This window comes from Pristis pectinata, chromosome 5 (assembly GCF_009764475.1).
Source record: "Pristis pectinata isolate sPriPec2 chromosome 5, sPriPec2.1.pri, whole genome shotgun sequence".
Lineage (NCBI taxonomy): Eukaryota > Metazoa > Chordata > Chondrichthyes > Rhinopristiformes > Pristidae > Pristis > Pristis pectinata.
In genome coordinates this window covers 27,565,793-27,584,898 of record NC_067409.1, presented here as the reverse complement: position 1 = coordinate 27,584,898, position 19,106 = coordinate 27,565,793, and the positions used below count along the sequence as shown (strand labels likewise).

The following is a 19,106-nucleotide window of genomic DNA, read 5'->3' as shown; positions in this document are numbered from 1 at the left end:
TTAAGGGCCCAGAAAGAAGTTATGTTTGGAATTTAGTTCATTAAAAGCATTTAAATAATGGCTGCACTATCTTCTCATTCCTTTGTTCTGGTGGGATTCAACAAGCAGTGACTGCAAGATATTTTCTCTACAACTAGGGGTGACTGCCATGACCAATAAAATTACCATATCCTGCAATGTTGGAGGTCCAGGCTCATGTGCAGGAGTTCCACTTACTGGTCAATTTTTATTTTGGGCATAAATGTCTAGATACCAGATCATTTGGCAAAACAGGTTGACACATTAGTGACCTCCCACACCAGTTCTGATCTTTCCCATCACTGAAGTTCCTTCCAAATGACATTGTCTGTACTCCCAAGTAGTTTCTCTGGTTTACTGAGCTTCTTAACTCATTCCTTTTCAGGTGAACTCAATAGAAATTCAATAAAGTTCCCATTCAATGTGGCAGTGGGGTGGTTAAGTACCAAATAGTAAATCCTGAAATGATGCAGTAATAATCCTCAAGACAGGTCAAAAATCACACCAGAGTGTGCAGTGGAATTTAAATTCCACTAAAAATAGTGGAATTGCACTCAAGACTTCACAGTAAGTCTTAAGCTGCAATTTGGATCAACCTCATACCATGAAACTCCTCACCCAAGGAAGTCATGGCAGGGAGTACTGATGCTGATACAAGTCATAAATGGTACCCAAATAGATGAGAATTGGCTTTTACCCCCCCCAAATACAATGTATATTCCGAATAGAATAAAAATAGATCACATTCCCATTGGTCTGACCTGAAATCAAAGCAGGAACCAGCCATTAAGAGTCAGTAGTTACTAAAATAGAAATAAGATATTACTTGTAATTACCATGTAACAAGATACATTATTGATCAAGGACGAGGTGTTTGCATCAGGCACAGATAAGCATAATGAAAACCATGAAGTGTGCACTACATGGTACTGAACTACACACAAGATCCTTTCCATGTACAGTTAGAAGAACCTGGGTTGTGGCTACAATTAGTTTCAACAACTTGGAAGAGAAAAATTGGCTTCAAACTTAGTTAACTGGAATCTTTTACTTCTGAAAAATCTTGTTTGGAATTCAAGCAGAGAACATGATTAAATCCAATTCTGATACTCTGACAAGTCTGATACTCTGAGTCTCAGAGCAATACAGACATGATAAATTCCATAAAATCTAGCTGCCTCCAGAAAAATTAACCTATAATAATAGGACGTCTAAACCCATAAATTAATAAAATGCCTGTATTTTTTTTTAAAAAATCAGAGGGCAAGGATTAGCAGCCTGCATTTTAGGTTTGCTTCTCTGGAGACACTAGCATTGGTTCATTCACTTAGCTCCTGCAGGAAGCATCAGTAAATTCACCTATAGTTTGCATTTATTATGCCATTCCAAGGTCTTTCACATTTAGAAAACACACAAGGTCAGGCCTTGCAGGACAAGTAGTATATTCAGGGGGCACTTAGAAAGGTACATGGTATCGTTTAGGAAGGAAATTCAAGAGTCCATCAAGAGTCCCACAGGCACAAATGTAGTATTTAAACGAGTTCAAGAGGCCAGAATTGGGTAACTTCAAGAACTTTATCCTATTAACCAAACCAATGAAAGGACCAAGATTAAAATGAGGGATTGCCATTGTTGGCTTGGATGCAAGGTAGGGTATGGCAGCACCAGAAGAGCAGGCAGGCATGCACATAAGGCACTGCATTCGAAACATGATAGTGACCAGGCTTCGCAACATAGGACCTCTGCTGGAAGTAAATAGTGGTAGATGTTGTAATGAGTAAAAAACATCAACTACCTTATTAACCTTTTGATGGTGGAAACAAGAAGGTATTAGCAGGAAGTGTCCAAGATGCTGCTGTTCAAGTGACAACATTGGTACAAAACCCATAAGTTAGCCAACGACAACGCTATAACACTGGTGTGGCTGGGGAAGCTGATTTCAGAGTTGCATTTACACTAAGTGAAACTGTTACAGATGATAGAGAAGCAAGGGCTTGATGGGCTCTGAAATCACACGTTGTAACCCAATGCCTTCAGATCTCATTCTGAATTATGGATATAACCAAGCATTATACATTTCTACTTGCAAATAGTGGACAGAAGCATAGTACTGATATTAAGGAAAATAATTAACAGTCAAGACACTGCACCTTTTAACTCCTGTGCAGGACAAAGCAGAAGCTGCACAGGCCAATGAAAATGCTGGTTCACAGCACTTGGCTTTCTAATCCAATTCCAAAAGCCTTCTCAAACCATAAACATCTCACGTCATTTTAAACAAGCTGTTTCCATACAGCAATTACAGTTCATTATGTATTAAATAAACTCAAACCCTCTTAGCTGCATTAACTGTTTGTGGAGTTGGGTTTGCCCAATACCTTAATGCATTCCCATGTATCATGAAATTTGATTAAATTATGATAATTTGCAATTTTTATATTTCTACTTACCTCTACTGAGAACTAATATTACTGAGAGTATTGGTGATTTGTTACTAGTGTAAGCAATGGCAGGAAAAGGAAATCGATACAAACTAATTAAACTATAATTCAAAGTTTGGGGGGGGGGGGGTGGGAATAAGAGGGAGGATGGGGGACTGCATGATATTAAATTAAGTTCCTGATAGTATTGTGTCCAACTAAAGTGTCAAGTGTCAGATCATGCAGCTGTCTGGTTTTCTCGTGATACAGGTTGGAACCCTAAAATTCAACAAGTATTTAATCTTCACATTGCCTATCCATATAACTATCCATCAAATCTCATTTTTGTTTCAACTACATGTTTTCAACAAGCAAATTGCTATTAGGGTGGGGTATGCAAACATGAAGGGATGCAGCTTGTAGAAACATTTCTTACTTTCAGACAGCACATGGAACCTGGGTGTTTTTGCAACCAGCCTCCTTTTATGGCTACAGCCACCACCCCATAAAGAAAATCCAAGTCTATGTATGGCAAACAAATGTGTCAATCTCACTCCATAATGGGTGTTTAATTGGACCACTCTGCACCCACGTGCATAATAAAACCAGGATGCCTTTTATCAGAATTAGAGAAAAAATATATTTCATCTTTTCAATCAATTGGAACAGGAAACATATAAAGAGCAGGAGTGCACACAAGTATACATCAGTTTCTCCACTTCTGCTAGCTCAAGAAATCCATTTTCCTCTTGTACCCTCCTTGAGCTATGCAAAATGTTTCTAGAAACTATTTCATTTTTATACAAAGTGTGCAAATGAGAAACCTGTAGTGAGGCATGCCAGAACTCTAGAATAGAATATATTAGAATTAGAGGTCCCTTGTTCAACCTAGAGTCTTCTTTCAATTGACAGCTTCTCAAGTTCATGATTGTCTTTTCACATAAAGTGCACTTGTCCGACAGAATAGAACCATGAGCGGCTCAAGCTGAAACTCAGTCATACAAACTCCAGCTTTCCATGCCCACTGTACATCCCCAGTGAACCAGGGAGAGAAGCCTGTCATTACTGAGGTCAGAGTGCCTGATCTTATCACAGGTCATACAACAGTTCTCATGTCCAGTCACAGGCACCATGCACTCCAAGTCCAACTTAGCCATCTGCCCCTTTTTGGAGTGATGCCCATGGAAGCTATAATGCAAACGAGACAGCATCTGCTGTCGTTGGTCCCGAAGTCTCTTATTCTCACTGCGGAGCATCCGCAGGGCCAGCATGATCAGTAGCACCAAAATCAGGCCGCCAGCTATGGGCACTGCAATAACTGCAGCTCTGAACCAGAGTTCCTTGGAGGAATTGAGTTCTTGAACCCTGGTGATCAGGCTCTTGCTACTGGAGTCATGATGATATCGGTTCCCCTGATCTGGGAAGGGTGGAGGGAGAAGAAAAAAGGCAAATGAGCAAAATAGGTAAATGTGCAAGCAGCAATTAACATGATCCTAACAAGACAATTTATCAATATTCAAAGCCTAACTACACATTATTGAATGATAATTAAAAAGACAAATGACCTGTAAAGCATTTGAAAATTTACACTTCCTAATAACTGTTGTGGTATTAAAACTTTCAAAAACTTTAGCTCAGTTTGCTGCCCCAGAAAGACAACAAAGTACTTAACACGGAAAACCTTTTACTAGTCTGCTAATGTTAGTAGAGATATACAATACCCTACTTCTGAAGATCCAGTTTGAATCTACCCACCCCCTCCCATGTCTCTAATTACATTAAAAAAAATCAATACCAGCTATCCAAAGTCTTGGCTGTCATCACCTTATGGATCAGGCAAGAGAGAGCTTTCTTACCAGAGATCTCACTCCGAGGATGCGAAAGAACATCTTGAAGCCCCCTATAATTGCACATGTCATCATAACAGCACTCCAACATGGGCCAGACCCCTGTGCGGTTCTGCGGTCCTTTTGTGTGGCATATGTTAACTGAAGTTGAAATCATGTCTAAGCACCCATGAGTTAAAGGAGAGTTTGTATTCTGTGGGTCCAGTAATCTTGAAAAACATGCCAATAGTTCCGATTTGCACATATAACCCGTTGCCACACAATTAGGGGCATCACAGTAGCATCTAATTTCACCTGAAAAAGATTGATGACCAGTGATTAAAAGAAGTTGCAGCAGTTTTTACTAAATGCAGAGCATTGAAACATGCTTATTTTCTATTCTTTGTGTGCAATGATAATAATTGCCAGTTTACTCCAAGTTCCCAAGAGGTCCACAATTAATCCAGTTTCCCCCACAACTTAAAGTAAAAAACTGTGACCCACAAGCCTGAGTTCATAATTGAACATTTGTAGTCCTAGCAAAACTTGTGACTGGGCTTAAGTTTGCTGATCAGTGAGATGACAGGGCACTTCCCCCCCCCCCCCCCCCCCCCCCCCCCCCCCCCCCCCCCCCCCCCCCCACCCACCCCACACACACACAATAGCCTAGCCCTTTCACTGGAAGGGAAGAAGAACCCTTTGCACTAATGAGCACAAACTGGCTATTTTTAAACTGAAAAGTAAACAGGTATAAAAAGGACCAAAAAAAGAGCTTCCTTCAAACCACTGTGCAAATGCCTTTTAAGCAGCCTTACAAAATAGGAGCCGTGCAGCAGCTTATAATTAGTGGTTTGTTTGTAAAAGACTGTGCCTTTCAACTGAAGTGGAAACTCACAATAGGTGAAATATATCAGGAGCATAAGTGTCTCGTTCTGGATTTACCGAAGCGGATTTATGATAGTGGGGTGGGGGGGGGTGGGGGGGGGGTGGGGGGGGGGGGTGGGGGGGGGTGGGGTGGGGGGGGTGGGGGGGGTGGGGGGGGTGGGGGGGGGTGGGGGGAAGCGGAGAATTAACTTCTCCCCGACCCAACCACAAGTAGCTCAAAAAAATGCACGTGCATTTCTCTTAAAAATCTTTTAATAGCTTCCGCTGCTAAGAAGTTACTTAAAAACATACAGTACTAGTTCTATGTAACAGGGAGTCTCGCCGCATTCGCCTGAAAGCGATCAAATTTCAACCAGCTTCCACTTCATTGCTAAAGACCCCGAGGAGTCACTGCTCCCAACAACTCGGGTTTAATGGAAGGTAAAGGATCGACTGTGTAAAATTACTAATGTGGACACAATTAGTTGCGGTATGGTCCAAGCTACCGCTCTTTAAAAAAAAGGTACCGAAACGAGAACCTCTCTGCATCGAGTCTACCAGCAGTTTAAAGTCTGCAGACCTTGTAAACATAGCCCTCAAAGCCTGGTATTCAGCAAGACAAACTGTTCCAGCTCGGAGCCAGCCATTCATTCTCTATTCTCGCTGCAGATTGTTTTGAATTATTACATTTTACGAGGCTGCACTCCGCCAAAATGGCTGCAGGAGCCACTTTTTTTTTAAAAAAGGCTTTTGATGTGAATTGGTAGGAGTGAAGTCTGTGATCCCCCTAATCATATCATTATCAGCCACATAGTTTCGGTATCGGTGACTTCACATCAGTCTGAATCACTCCCAGCCCTTCGCTTTGATGGGGCCAGAAAGCCCAGCTGCTGACGACAGGGCTCTTATTTGGGTTAATTACACGTTTCTACCTAAATAAATGTAACAATTATGTTGCTCATCTTAACCTCCAGCGTCGATTAGCACGTTCTAACTAAACATCAAGAGAACGGAAGGACCACGAAGACACCAACGAAAGAGCTGTTGTGAACAAAAAAAAGCTGGAACTTTTTTTGTACTCTTACTGTAGAGTATTCAAACACTTAAAAACAAGCTCTCTTTAGGGGAGGGGAAGCAATCATTCTTCCACAAAGGAGCCAAGAATCAAAATGATGCACTTTCAAAAAGTCCTTGCCTTTTAAAAGCCGCTTAGGGGTTATACTACAACCTTTTAAGATGGCATCGTTCCCTTACACAGAATAGCCTTTAATGAATTTCTGCACGCTAACAAAAACATTTTGACAACCGCTTGCCCTTTAGGTCTACTTACATCAATGGAGGGCAGTGAACTGCCAAGAGATTGATATACTTAATGGAAATCACCGGATTTGTATTAAAAATAATGGTGAGACAGAAATAGGGAGGAGGGGGTGGCGGCTAGAATTATCTTTTACCTTGACCAAGAAAGCTTGATCTTATTATACATCTACCCGAATTAATGAGTTTTAAGTTCTGCAAGAACAAAAGACCGAGAAGCAACCCCAGAGACGTAAAGACCGGTGGATAAAGATATATACCAGCCCCGGGACTGGGATTCACCACCGCCCTGCTGTCGATCTGACCCTGGCCCCTACCCCGGGAGGCATTGCATTGGGTTACCTTGCCCCCTGCGCGGAGCATCCCCTACCCCGGAGGCATTGCACTGGGTCGCCCGGTACCGGCTCCAGAGTTCCCTCACCTTTGGTCAACAGGATCGCCATCGCGCACAGTTCCAGCTGCAGCCAAAGCGTGATGAGATTCGGATGCCGATCCATTTAAATTACGATGGACAAAATAAAGAGAGAAAGCGAGCGAAGCTAGTGGCCGCGATCCCCTCCTGCCAGAAGTGGTCTCCCCTGCCGGTCCCTCGCCCTCTCCGATCGACCTGCACGGATCTGTGGCCGAACTCGCTGCCCTCTCTGCTCGGCTACTTCCAACACCAGCTCCCTGCAGAGCGGTGGTGGTGGTGGCGGCGGCAGGAGCAACCGCCGGCCAGCCTCTCTGTGCTGTACTCAAACTCACTCCACCGCAGGTAAGTCGGAGCCTTTTAACAGCAGCGGCAACTCCCGTAAGCCTCGCTCCAACACGATCCCTCTGGCGCTCACTCTGCCCTGCGCCACTCAGCCGTCGTCCCACTCAATGCCCATCGCCCTTGATTGACATCCCTTCCATCCCGTTCCCACGCCCACTCTGCGCATGGAACCAATCAGAACCTCTCTGCCCGCCCAGTACTGACAACCTCCTGGAGTTGATTGACAAGGCAAGAGGTTGTCACTGCTGCATCCCGCCCCTCAAACCTCCCATGATTGGTTGTTGTCGTCTCCGAGGTAACGTTGCTGTTGAAGATCAGCCACCAAATGGATACCCTGGTATGTCAATCATTGCTATCCGCAGGTCCATTGATGCGGCAGAGTCTACTCTTGGGAAATTTCCAATATTAAAGCAAGCAGTGCACAAGTTGTGTATTTTCCTTTCCTTTATCTAACCTCTTAGCCCGCACGCGCTCATTTTAATGTTGAGAAATAGAAAAGGAAATTATTTATTTCAATGAGCTCCCCTGCATGTAAGAATATGCTGAAATTCACACTGTAGGAATTGTGATAAAAATAAATGTCACACGAAACATACACGCCTATTGCTAAAGTAACTTTTTTTCATAATTCCAGTTTAAAACTATTTGATGTAAATTGGATAAAGCCTTAATGGATACTGATTCATCTAAACACTGAGTTTGAGAGGATAAAATGACGGATGTGACTGTAATACGATGTTTTTTAGAGCTGAAAATCCGACATAAAGCGTAATGTTAGAAACACTCAGCATGTCAGGCAGCATCTGTGGCAAAATTACTTATGTTCCATCTGTACATTGTTTTATTGTAACAATTAATGGGACAAAAGGAACTCTAATGTTGTACAATATTTTTGACTGCCACATTTGGATGCAGGATGTACTTTGCGGAAGAACTGGTGGATTGGTTCTGTTTGAATAACTCCTCTCCACACATCATTGTCTTCCGATAGCAAATGTTCCAGAAGGCAGTTGCTGGACATATCAGAATCTACCGTGTGTACGGGGAACGGATTTCACGTCAAGCTTGGAAGGCAAAGAGAGCGTGTGTTTGTGTCTACCAGAGGAGAGGCTGCAGACAGTTAAGTTAAATTAGCAATCAAAAGGCACCCGGCGCCACCGAGACGACAGAGGGAGCGACTGACAGTCAATTATCAGCCCCCAAACAATACGATGCAAACACCGTCGATTGTGATCAGTATCAAACCAGTGGAATATTGTCAGTGATATGTTAATTACTTTGTTGGTTATACGGTCTGAGACCATCAAAAGGCAGCGCTCTCAGACCTATTGCATTTGATATCTCCACTTTCAAATGAAACAATAGAGCAAAGCGTTTAATGAAATGTCCGTGACATTTAGCCAATTCGTATAAAACGTCCCACACACCCAAAAAATTACATTCACAAATGTCTGCCTTTTACTTTCCCCGCCCCCCCCCCCAAAAGAAAAAAACAATTCAGGTGCCTACTGTGAAACCTTATAAAATGTTACCTTTTGGTCGCGCTACTGGACTTCCCGGAGAGCTGGATGAATTTCTGAATTATTTGATGGCACAATGAATGTGAAGATTGTATTTGCTGTATATATATTTTATGACTAAAGTATAATTTTTGAAATAAAGATGTTCAGAATTGATAAGATTCCACTTAACTGCATTTTATTCAGACTTGTGGTTCAGGATTCTCAAAAAAGTACTGCCATATTTTATACCCCGTCAAACATAATATTCACAAACCCCACAATAAGGCAAGACCTCCCCACTCAAAGCGAGTGGGTTAACCCCTTGAAAACCAAACTAACATCGATTGCAGTTGTAATGATTAGCAGGATGATGCAAGTATACAATCCATTTGAAAATTCAAATGTTAAGGGTTTTGACATAAAATGATTGACCTGGAAGGTTAACTTTGGCTCTCTCCACAGATGCCGCCTGACTTGAGTATTTCCCGTACGTTTCATAAAATGAAGAGTAAGACTTCATCCGAGCAAAAAAGGTGCTTTTGTTCAAACTTTTACTGCAATACTGAACTGCTACCCTTCCCAAAGATGAATAGATAATCCAACTACCAGCAGTTATGAGATAACTGCTATTGATTTCTAATTATAATCACTGAAGCACTTTACGGTCTCGGAGAACTACGGCCGAGAGCTCGGAGTTTGTGTACACCTTTCTACTTTACTGATCTAGTGGTACATAATGTATAAGAAGACTGTGAAATAACTTTAATTTCATTTGTAGTTGATAAAAGTAATTATCCGATTTGTGGCATAAGCGTGTTAAATGAAATGCTCCTGTCTAAGTAACGTGACTATTTGAGTTTAAAATGGTCTCGCATGCCTCTTGCGTTGGGAGCTGGTCTGGGAATGTGCTATATTTTGCATAGAGTCGAGATTGTGTCCGTTGATGAGACGATAGAGATACTCGAACAATGAAGTGAGAAAGGCGCTCGGTCTCAGGGATGCCTCAGGGGAATGCAGGAACTGGATAGGCAGCAATTATTTTAATTGTAGGTAATGACGTTCAGGCGCCAGTTGAGTATCTGTTTTGCATCAAGCCCCAGAGACCCTCGAACCAGTAATGTTGCCGTGTCACAGTGTCGCTTAAAAAATCATTAGGCAATATTCTCCAAATTAATTATTCATTCATTAAACTGGAGCCAGAACGCATGGCTATAAAGAAGCGGAGACCTGTGAAACTAGTCCAACAGAAAAATTCATGTCTAGAGAGTAAACTGATAATTTATTTTTGTAGCTATAGTGACGGTGTTGATTTACATTTTTTTCTTTTTTACGTTAAAAATTAACAAACAGTGCAGAATGAAAAATAAGAGTAAGTACTGGAACTATAACATAAATTAGATTCAGATTATAGGGCCCCGGTAAATACAGATATGGTCTCCGGACCATAAGAAGAATGATTTTAAAACGCTAATACTTTTTTTTAGGTAGAACTTATTAGGTGTAAACGACATTTCAAGGATACTCCCATTTACCGTTTGGCACATTTCGACTTGCGTTCTTTCTCAACTTCAGACTGGACAGACCTGCGATCAAGTAATTCATGGATTAGGACGGCTTTTCCTTTGTTATTTACATAATATTACTCTCTGCATTGCACTGTTTAAACCAATAACATTCCCAGATATTTATAAAAATGCACTAGTGGTGTGAAATATATTTAACAAGAACACTCTCAGGTGTTAATATTTTGCTCCAAGACACCAACACATCTTGGATTTAAGGTGACATTAATAGAGTGTGAGGCTGTAGTTAATCAACATCGCGTAAATTCCTCAAGGGAGTGTGTAATTCAGTACACGATTAAGGTATCATATAGGTTTCAATTTATAAAACAGTACCACACAGGAACAGGCCCTTTTATGGCCTTGCACCTTATTGTCAGCCTGCACTGCACTTTCTCTATAACGGTAACACTTTATTCTGCATTCTGTTGTTGCTTTACCTCAATGCACTATTGTAATGAAATGATCTGTATGGCAAAACAAAGTTTTTCACTGTACCTCAGTATATGTGACAATAATAAACCAACTTACAAGTTACAATGTCAGTGCCAAACACAATATCAAATTAAATTAAATCTCTTCTGCCTGCAAGTGATCATATCCCTCTGTACCCTGCGTATCCACGTGTCTGTCAAAAAGCCTCTTAAATGTCACTGTCATACCTGCTTCCACCACTACCCCGAGCAATCTGTTCCAGGCACCTACTACTCACTCTGTTAAAAAAAAACTTGCCCTGCACATCTCCTTTAAACTTTCCCCATCTCACCTTAAATGCATGCTCTCTAGTACTTGACATTTCTACCCTGGGGAAAAGATTCTGAATGTTTCCCCTATTAATGACTCTCATGATTTTATAAACTTCTATGAGGTCTCCCCTCAGCCTCCATCACTCCAGAGGAAACAACTCAAGTTTGTTCAATCTCCTTATGGCCTATGCCCTCTAATCCAGTTAGCATCCTCGTAATCTTCTTCTTCTGTATCCTTTCCAAAGCCTCCACATCCGTCCTGTAATGGGGTAACCGGAATTGCATACATTACTCCACGTGGGCTAACCAGAGTTTTATACAGCTGGAACATGACTTCCTTACCCTTATACTCCATGCCCTGACCAATGAAGGCAAGCATGCCATACGCCTTCTTTACCAACCTATCTACTTGCGTGGCCACTTTCAGGGAGCTATGGACTAGGACCCCATGATCTCTCTGTACATCAGTTCTGCCATTCACTGTATACTTTCCCCTTACATTTGACCTTACATCCCCCAAGGTGCAACACCTCACACTTGCCTGAATTAAACTCCATCTGCCATTTCTCTGCCCATTTCTGTAAACCCAGCACAACACGGACAACAGCCTCCCTTCCTTGGACTCTGGCTTTGCCTCTCGCTGTCTGGGTGAAGCAGCCAGCATAATCAAAGACCCCTCCCACCCGGGACACTCTCTCTTCTCTCCTCTTCCATCGGGTAGAAGATACAGGAGCCTGAGGGCACGTACCACCAGACTTAAGGACAGGTTCTACCCCACTGTGATAAGACTATTGAACAGTTCCCTTATACAATGAATGGACTATGACCTCACGATCTACCTTGTTGTGACCTTGCACCTTATTGCACTGCACTTTCTCTGTAGCTGTGACACTTTACTCTGTACTGTGATTGTTTTTACCTGTACTACATCTATGCACTCTGTACTAACTCAATGTAACTGCATTGTGTAATGAATTGACCTGTAAAATTAGTTTGCAAGACAAGCTTTTCACTGTACCTCAGTACAAGTGACAATAATAAACCAATACCAATACCTATACCAAGATCCTGCTGTATCCTTTGACAACCTTCTTCACTGTCCACAGCTCCACCAACCTTTGTGTTGTCTGCAAGCTTATAAACATTTTCATCCAAGTCATTTATATATACCAGAAAACAACAGAGGTCCCAGCACTGACCCCTGTGGAACACTACTAGTCACAGACCTCCAGCCAGAATAACACCCTTCCATCATTACCCCCTGTCTTCAATGGGCAAGCTAATTTTGAATCCAAACTACCAAGTCACCATTGATCCCATGCATCTTAATCTTCTGGATCAGCCCATCATGAGGGACCTTGTCAAATGCCTTACTAAAGTCCATGTGGACAACATCCACTGCCCTACCCTCATCAATCAGCTTTGTCACCTCCTCAAAAAAAACTCAGTCAAATTTGTGAGACATGACCTGCTCTGCATAAAGCCATGCTGACTTTCCCTAATCAGGCCATGCTTTTCCAAATGTGCGTAAACCCTATCCTTAAAAATCCTCTCCAATAGCTTCCCTACCACTGATGTGAAGCTACTGTTTTATCATTGTTTCCTATATTAGTTTAGATTCTTTAAATGATCCCCTTGTATCCTTTGCTAGTTTTTCAACAGAACACTTTTGGTCCATGGTCTTTTTTAATTCACAATGAATGCAAGGAAAAATATGTACTGATTACATTGTATTTCTTGTACATAATTTTTATGAATAAAGTATATTTTCGTAATTAAAAATAAACTTCATAGAATATGAGCATTACTGGCAAGGCCAGCATTTGATACCATCACTAATTACCCCTGAGAAGCAGGTGGTGGGAAACCTTGAACCACTGGAGTCTGTGTGGTGAAGGTATTCCTAAATTGTACCAGGAATTTCTCCCAGTGGGAGAAATGGTTTACTCTTCATTAAATCGTCTGTTTTATGATGAGAGAGTAGTTGAGATCTTAGTTCAATGAAAGATCACATTTCTGACTGTATTGCACTCCTTCAATTCTGCACTGGAATATCAGTCACATAATTCAAGAAATGCAGTTTAAGTCCAAGCCATGGCCCAAACTTAGATGTTGTGACATTCCCATGTGCCTGCTGCCTTGTGGCTTGAGGTGAAATTGGGATCGCTTGTGCACTGCATTTGAAGGTGGCTTGTTCTGGTCCAACCACATAGATACTATGGCCTAGAAGTTCACCAGCATCTCTACTTCTTCACAAGGCGAAGGAAATTCGGCGTGTCCCTGTTGAGCCTCACCAGCTTTTATAAATGCACCATAGAAAGCAACCTATCTGGATGCATCACAGCTTGGTATGGAAACTGCTCTCCCCAAGACCGCAAGAAACTGCAGAGAGTTGTGGACACAGCTCAGCACATCATGAAAACCAGCCTCCCCTCCATTAACTCTACTTACACTTCCCGCTGCCTCGGGAAAGCAGCCAACGTAACCAAAGACCCCTCCCACCCCGGACATTCTCTCTTCTCCCCCTTCCATTGAGCAGAAGATACAAAAGCCTGAAAACATGCACCACCAGGCTCAAGGGCAGCTTCTATCCCACTGTTTATCAGACTCTTGAATGGACCTCTTGTATGATAAAGATGAACTCTTGACCTCACAATCTATCTTGTCATGACCCTTGCACCTTCTTGTCTACCTGTACTGCACTTTCTCTGTAAATGTAATGCTATATACCGCATTCTGTTATTGCTTTTCCCTTTGTCCTACCTCAATGCACTTATGTTTTGAAATGATCTGTATGGATGGCCTGCAAACAAAGTTTGTCACTGTATCTTGGTACATGTGATAATAATAAAACAATTACCAATTACCATTGTGTCTGTGTGTACCACTGGTGGAGGTACAGTTACTCTCAGCAGCCTCCATGTTCCTGAATCATTCACACACACACAACTGGTTCACAAATCTTGGTTCCAGATTTCTCTAAGAGTTAGACTGAGGTTGATCTGCCCACTGTCCATGCCTGTCCACCACGCTCGTCCGCAGCTTAGTGTAGCGGTTGCTACCGCGGAATAAAACAAGACTCTACTCGGAGGATCGCCAAACAGAACTGGTTTATTTTCCCGCCTTGTGTGGGCCCTTTAAGGGAGAGAAACTCCCGCCCAAAAAACCGGCAATGACGTAAGTCCTACGTCATCAGGACTTTCCCGCGCGCGGGTTCTCCCCGTCGCTCGGAAAGACGAGGCCCGCCGCCATCTTGGGCCTCGTCGCTCCGACGTCGCGCGACCCGACTGCCGAGCCGGTTCGCCCGACTAGACGGTGAGTCGTCACACAACCCCCCCCAGAACCGGCGAGACAGTCCCCAAGGTCCGTGGGCTGTGCCAGCTGCCGCTTAGGGGGGCGGCCTCTGCGTCGTGGCGTGGCAACCTCGACAGGCTGTTGCAGATCCAAATGGGCCGGTTTGAGGCCGTCCGCCATGAAAACCTGTTCCCTGCCTCCAATGTCCAAAATAAAAGTGGATCCGTTATTCCGTATGACTCGGAACGGTCCCTCATATGGTCGTTGCAATGGCGCCCGAGGTGTGCCCCTGCGAACGAAAACAAACTTACAGTCCCGTAGTTCCTTGGGCTGGCAGGATGGGGCTTGACCGTGCCATGAGGTGGGAATCGGGGCCAAGGCGCCGAGCTTCTCGCGCAGTCTTTGTAGAACTGCTGGGGATTGTTCCCCTTGGTCCTGAAGGGCAGGTATGAAATCCCCGGGGACAACTAGTGGCGCCCCGTATACAAGCTCAGCTGACGAAGTGCGGAGGTCGTCTTTGGGGGCAGTGCGTATGCCGAGCAGGACCCAAGGCAGCTCGTCAACCCAGTTAGGACCCTTCAGGCGGGCCATCAAGGCCGATTTTAGATGGCGGTGAAAACGTTCCACCAACCCGTTTGATTGAGGATGGTAGGCCGTGGTGGTGTGCAGCTGCGTCCCTAGCAGGTTCGCTAATGCAGCCCAGAGACTGGAAGTGAATTGGGTGCCTCTGTCTGAAGTGATGTGGGCCGGAACGCCAAAACGTGAGACCCAAGTTGTGAGCAGCGCTCGGGCGCAGGAATCAGTTGTGATGTCAGTCAGGGGGGTTGCCTCAGGCCACCTCGTGAACCGGTCCACGATGGTAAGGAGGTACCGGGCTCCTCTTGAAACCGGCAGAGGGCCCACGAGGTCGACGTGTATGTGGTCGAACCTCCTACGGGTAGGCTCGAACTGCTGTGGTGGGACCTTGGTGTGTTGCTGGATTTTTGACGTCTGGCAGTGCAGACAAGTCCTGGCCCACTCACTGACCTGTTTGCGCAGGCCATGCCAGACAAACTTGCTGGCGACCAGTCGGACAGTAGATCTGATGGATGGGTGCGCCAACCCATGTACCGAGTCAAAAACGCGTCTCCGCCAGGCTGCAGGGACAATAGGGCGGGGCTGACCAGTCGCAACGTCGCAAAGTAGGGTCCGCTGACCTGGACCAACCAAGAAATCTCGGAGCTGCAGACCCAAGACTGCGGTTCTGTAGCTGGGCAGTTCATCGTCGGCTTGCTGTGCGTCAGCCAGGGCCGTGTAGTCGACACCCAAGGATAGGTTGTGGATGGTTGGTCTGGAAAGTGCATCAGCAACGACATTATCCTTTCCGGAGACATGTTGGATGTCAGTTGTGAACTCGGAAATGTAGGATAAATGTCTCTGCTGACGAGCTGACCAGGGATCGGAGACTTTGGAGAAGGCAAAGGACAGAGGCTTATGATCGGTGAAAGCGGTGAAAGGCCTGCCTTCTAGAAAGTATCGGAAATGCCGGACCGCCAGATACAGCGCTAGAAGTTCCCGATCAAAAGCGCTGTACTTCAGTTCGGGCGGTCTAAGGTGTTTGCTGAAAAACGCCAAGGGTTGCCAGCGGCCTTCGAGTAGCTGTTCCAGTACCCCACCCACCGCGGTGTTGGACGCGTCTACCGTGAGGGCAGTCAGGACGTCAGTCCTAGGGTGTACCAGCATCGTGGCGTCTGCCAGGGCGTCTTTGGCCTTAACGAAAGCAGCCGCAGCCTCGTCAGTCCAGGTGATGTCCTTGCCCTTACCAGCCAGCAGCGAGAACAGAGGGCGCATGATACGGGCTGCTGCAGGGATGAAACGATGGTAAAAGTTGACCATCCCAAGGAATTCCTGTAGGACTTTGACTGTGTCGGGGCGGGCAAAATGGCGGATAGCATCCACCTTGGCGGGTAGGGGTGTTGCCCCGTCGCTGGTGATTTTGTGGCCGAGGAAATCGACAGAGTCAAGTCCGAATTGGCACTTGGACGGGTTAATCGTGAGGCCGAAATCGCGGAGGCGGGAATACAGCTGGCGGAGGTGGGAAAGGTGTTCCTGGCGGTTACGGCTGGCGATCAGTATGTCGTCCAAGTAAATGAACACGAAGTCCAGGCCTCGGCCTACCGCGTCCATCAGCCGCTGGAAGGTCTGCGCGGCGTTCTTAAGGCCGAACGGCATCCGAAGGAATTCGAACAGGCCGAATGGGGTGATAATCGCAGTTTTGGGGACATCATCCGGATGGACCGGGATTTGGTGGTATCCCCTAACGAGGTCCACTTTGGAAAAGATGCGGGCCCCGTGTAAGTTCGCTGCGAAGTCCTGGATGTGAGGGATGGGATAGCGGTCCGGGGTGGTGGCGTCATTCAGCCTGCGGTAGTCGCCGCAGGGCCTCCACCCTCCGGTGGCTTTGGGGACCATGTGCAGGGGGGAGGCCCAGGGGCTGTCTGACCTGCGAACAATCCCCAGCTCCTCCATGTGATGGAACTCTTCCTTTGCCAGGCGGAGCTTGTCTGGAGGTAATCGTCGTGCTCGGGCATGAAGGGGTGGCCCTGTGGTAATGATGTGGTGTCGTACCCCATGTGTGGGCCGGGAATTTGTAAACGAAGGTGCCAAAATCGATGGGAATTCGGCTAGGAGCCTGGCGAAATCGGCGCCAGAAAGGGTAATGGAGTCCAGGCGCGGGGCTGGTGGGCTGATTTCTCCCAGGGGATAGGTCCGGAGAGTGCTAGAGTGGACTAACCGCTTCCTTCGCAGGTCGACTAACAGGTTGTGGGCCCGAAGGAAATCGGCGCCTAGGAGTGGTCGGGCGACGGTGGCAAGGGTAAAGGTCCAGGTAAAACGGCTGCCGCCAAAGTGTAATTGAAGCGTACGGGTGCCGAAAGACCGTATCGTTGTACCGTTGGCGGCATTGAGTAGAGGACCTGGTGGCCTGTCACGAGTGTCGCGGCCTGTCGGGGGCAAAATACTGACCTCCGCTCCAGTATCAACGAGGAAATGCCGTCCAGATTTCTTGTCCTGAACGAATAGGAGGCTCTGTCGGCGGCCAGCCGCCGTAGCCATCAGCGGCGGCTGACCCTGGCGTTTCCCTGACTTGCAGGGTGGGCGGCATCGACGGGCCTCTGCACCCCACCTCTGATGGTAGAAGCACAGCTGGTCACCCGTGTCGTCGTCTGCGTTCCTGGGGCGTGGCTGCTCGGTTGCTGGGGCCGGGCGAGGCAGGCATTGGGCTCGCGGCCTGGTGATTTGACTGACGGACGAACCGCTCTCGCGCTTGGCCCTCCACAGGACATCTGCCCGGGCGGCCACCTCACGGGGGTTGCTGAAGTCGGCGTCAGCTAACAACAAGTGGATGTCATCGGGGAGCTGTTCGAGGAAGGCCTGTTCGAACATCAGGCATGGCTTGTGTCCCTCGGCCAATGCCAGCATCTCATTCATTAGGGCGGATGGGGATCTGTCCCCCAGACCATCCAGATGAAGCAGGCGGGCGGCGCGCTCACGACGGGAGAGGCCGAAGGTCCGGATCAAAAGATCTTTGAAAGCCGGGTACTTATCTTCCTCCGGAGGCGACTGGATGAAGTCTCCAACCTGGGCGGCTGTCTCCTGGTCCAGAGAGCTAACCACATGGTAGTACTTCGTGGAGTCGGAGGTGATCTGCCGAAGGTGGAATTGCGCTTCAGCCTGGTCAAACCAGACGCTGGGCTGAAGTGTCCAAAAGGCGGGCAGCTTGAGGGCCACTGCGTTGGCTGCTGCGCTGTCGTCCATTTCGCGGGTCCAAAAGCCGTTTGGACCGTCGGGGTCACCAATGTGGCGGTTGCTACCGCGGAATAAAACAAGACTCTACTCGGAGGATCGCCAAACAGAACTGGTTTATTTTCCCGCCTTGTGCGGGCCCTTTAAGGGAGAGAAACTCCCGCCCAAAAAACTGGCAATGACGTAAGTCCTACGTCATCAGGACTTTCCCGCGCGCGGGTTCTCCCCGTCGCTCGGAAAGACGAGGCCTGCCGCCATCTTGGGCCTCGTCGCTCCGACGCCGCGCGACCCGACTGCCGAGCCGGTTCGCCCGACTAGACGGTGAGTCGCCACATTAGCTTATTTGTTGCAGCCAGACAGGGCCAATTCAGTTAGCAGACTGGCTGCTGTAGACCCTTAGACCCTAACCCAGACCACCCTCATGGCCTTTTGACTGCTCACTACCAGCAATGGCCTTTGAACTGTGTTTCAATTTCTCTGATGTGTTGCATTACACAGGCATGGATGTTAGAGATGAGCTGACCTGAGAGGAGGACATTGCCAGCAATTGTCGATGGGCAGAGGTAAGTATGATTCAGGCCTTGAATTGTCAAGAAGTTGTGTGCTATGAAATATTTTACTCTTATATTGTTACTCATAATTTAAAACACATTGTTGGCTGTAATATGCTGTATGACATCATAGGGTTTAGAAGGGCACCATATAAACACAAGACTTAATAACTTTTTATCACTGTAATCCTCCCATCAAAAGGATAATTTGTGGGCATGCAAAGGATTGAATGATTGGCAACAAAAGGCCCATGAAATTGTTGCTATGTACAGAATGAATTTAGAGGAGCCATCTAACTGCCCTGACTACAAGCAAGTAAGTTACTTTCCCAATGATAATGGATAAATGTAAAAAAAAATTGGATTCTGCCCTTTAAGTGAGATGAAACTGACAGTTATCGTGGTACAGAGAAAAAAGGAAAAGCAGCCTTTGTAACAAAGGGCGTTCATGGTGCCTCCACCACAGGAT

The 19,106-nt window shown here is 45.9% G+C and overlaps 1 protein-coding gene across 1 annotated transcript; it reads right to left on the bottom strand.

The window, feature by feature from the left end:
- Positions 1 to 3,053: 3,053 nt before the first annotated feature.
- On the bottom strand, positions 3,054 to 7,288 carry bambia (BMP and activin membrane-bound inhibitor (Xenopus laevis) homolog a). Its single transcript, XM_052016450.1, is given in 4 exon segments — positions 3,054 to 3,469; positions 3,472 to 3,855; positions 4,295 to 4,579; positions 6,867 to 7,288. Coding segments are annotated over 4 exon segments (780 nt in total). The 5' UTR covers positions 6,943 to 7,288; the 3' UTR covers positions 3,054 to 3,434.
- Positions 7,289 to 19,106: the final 11,818 nt, after the last annotated feature.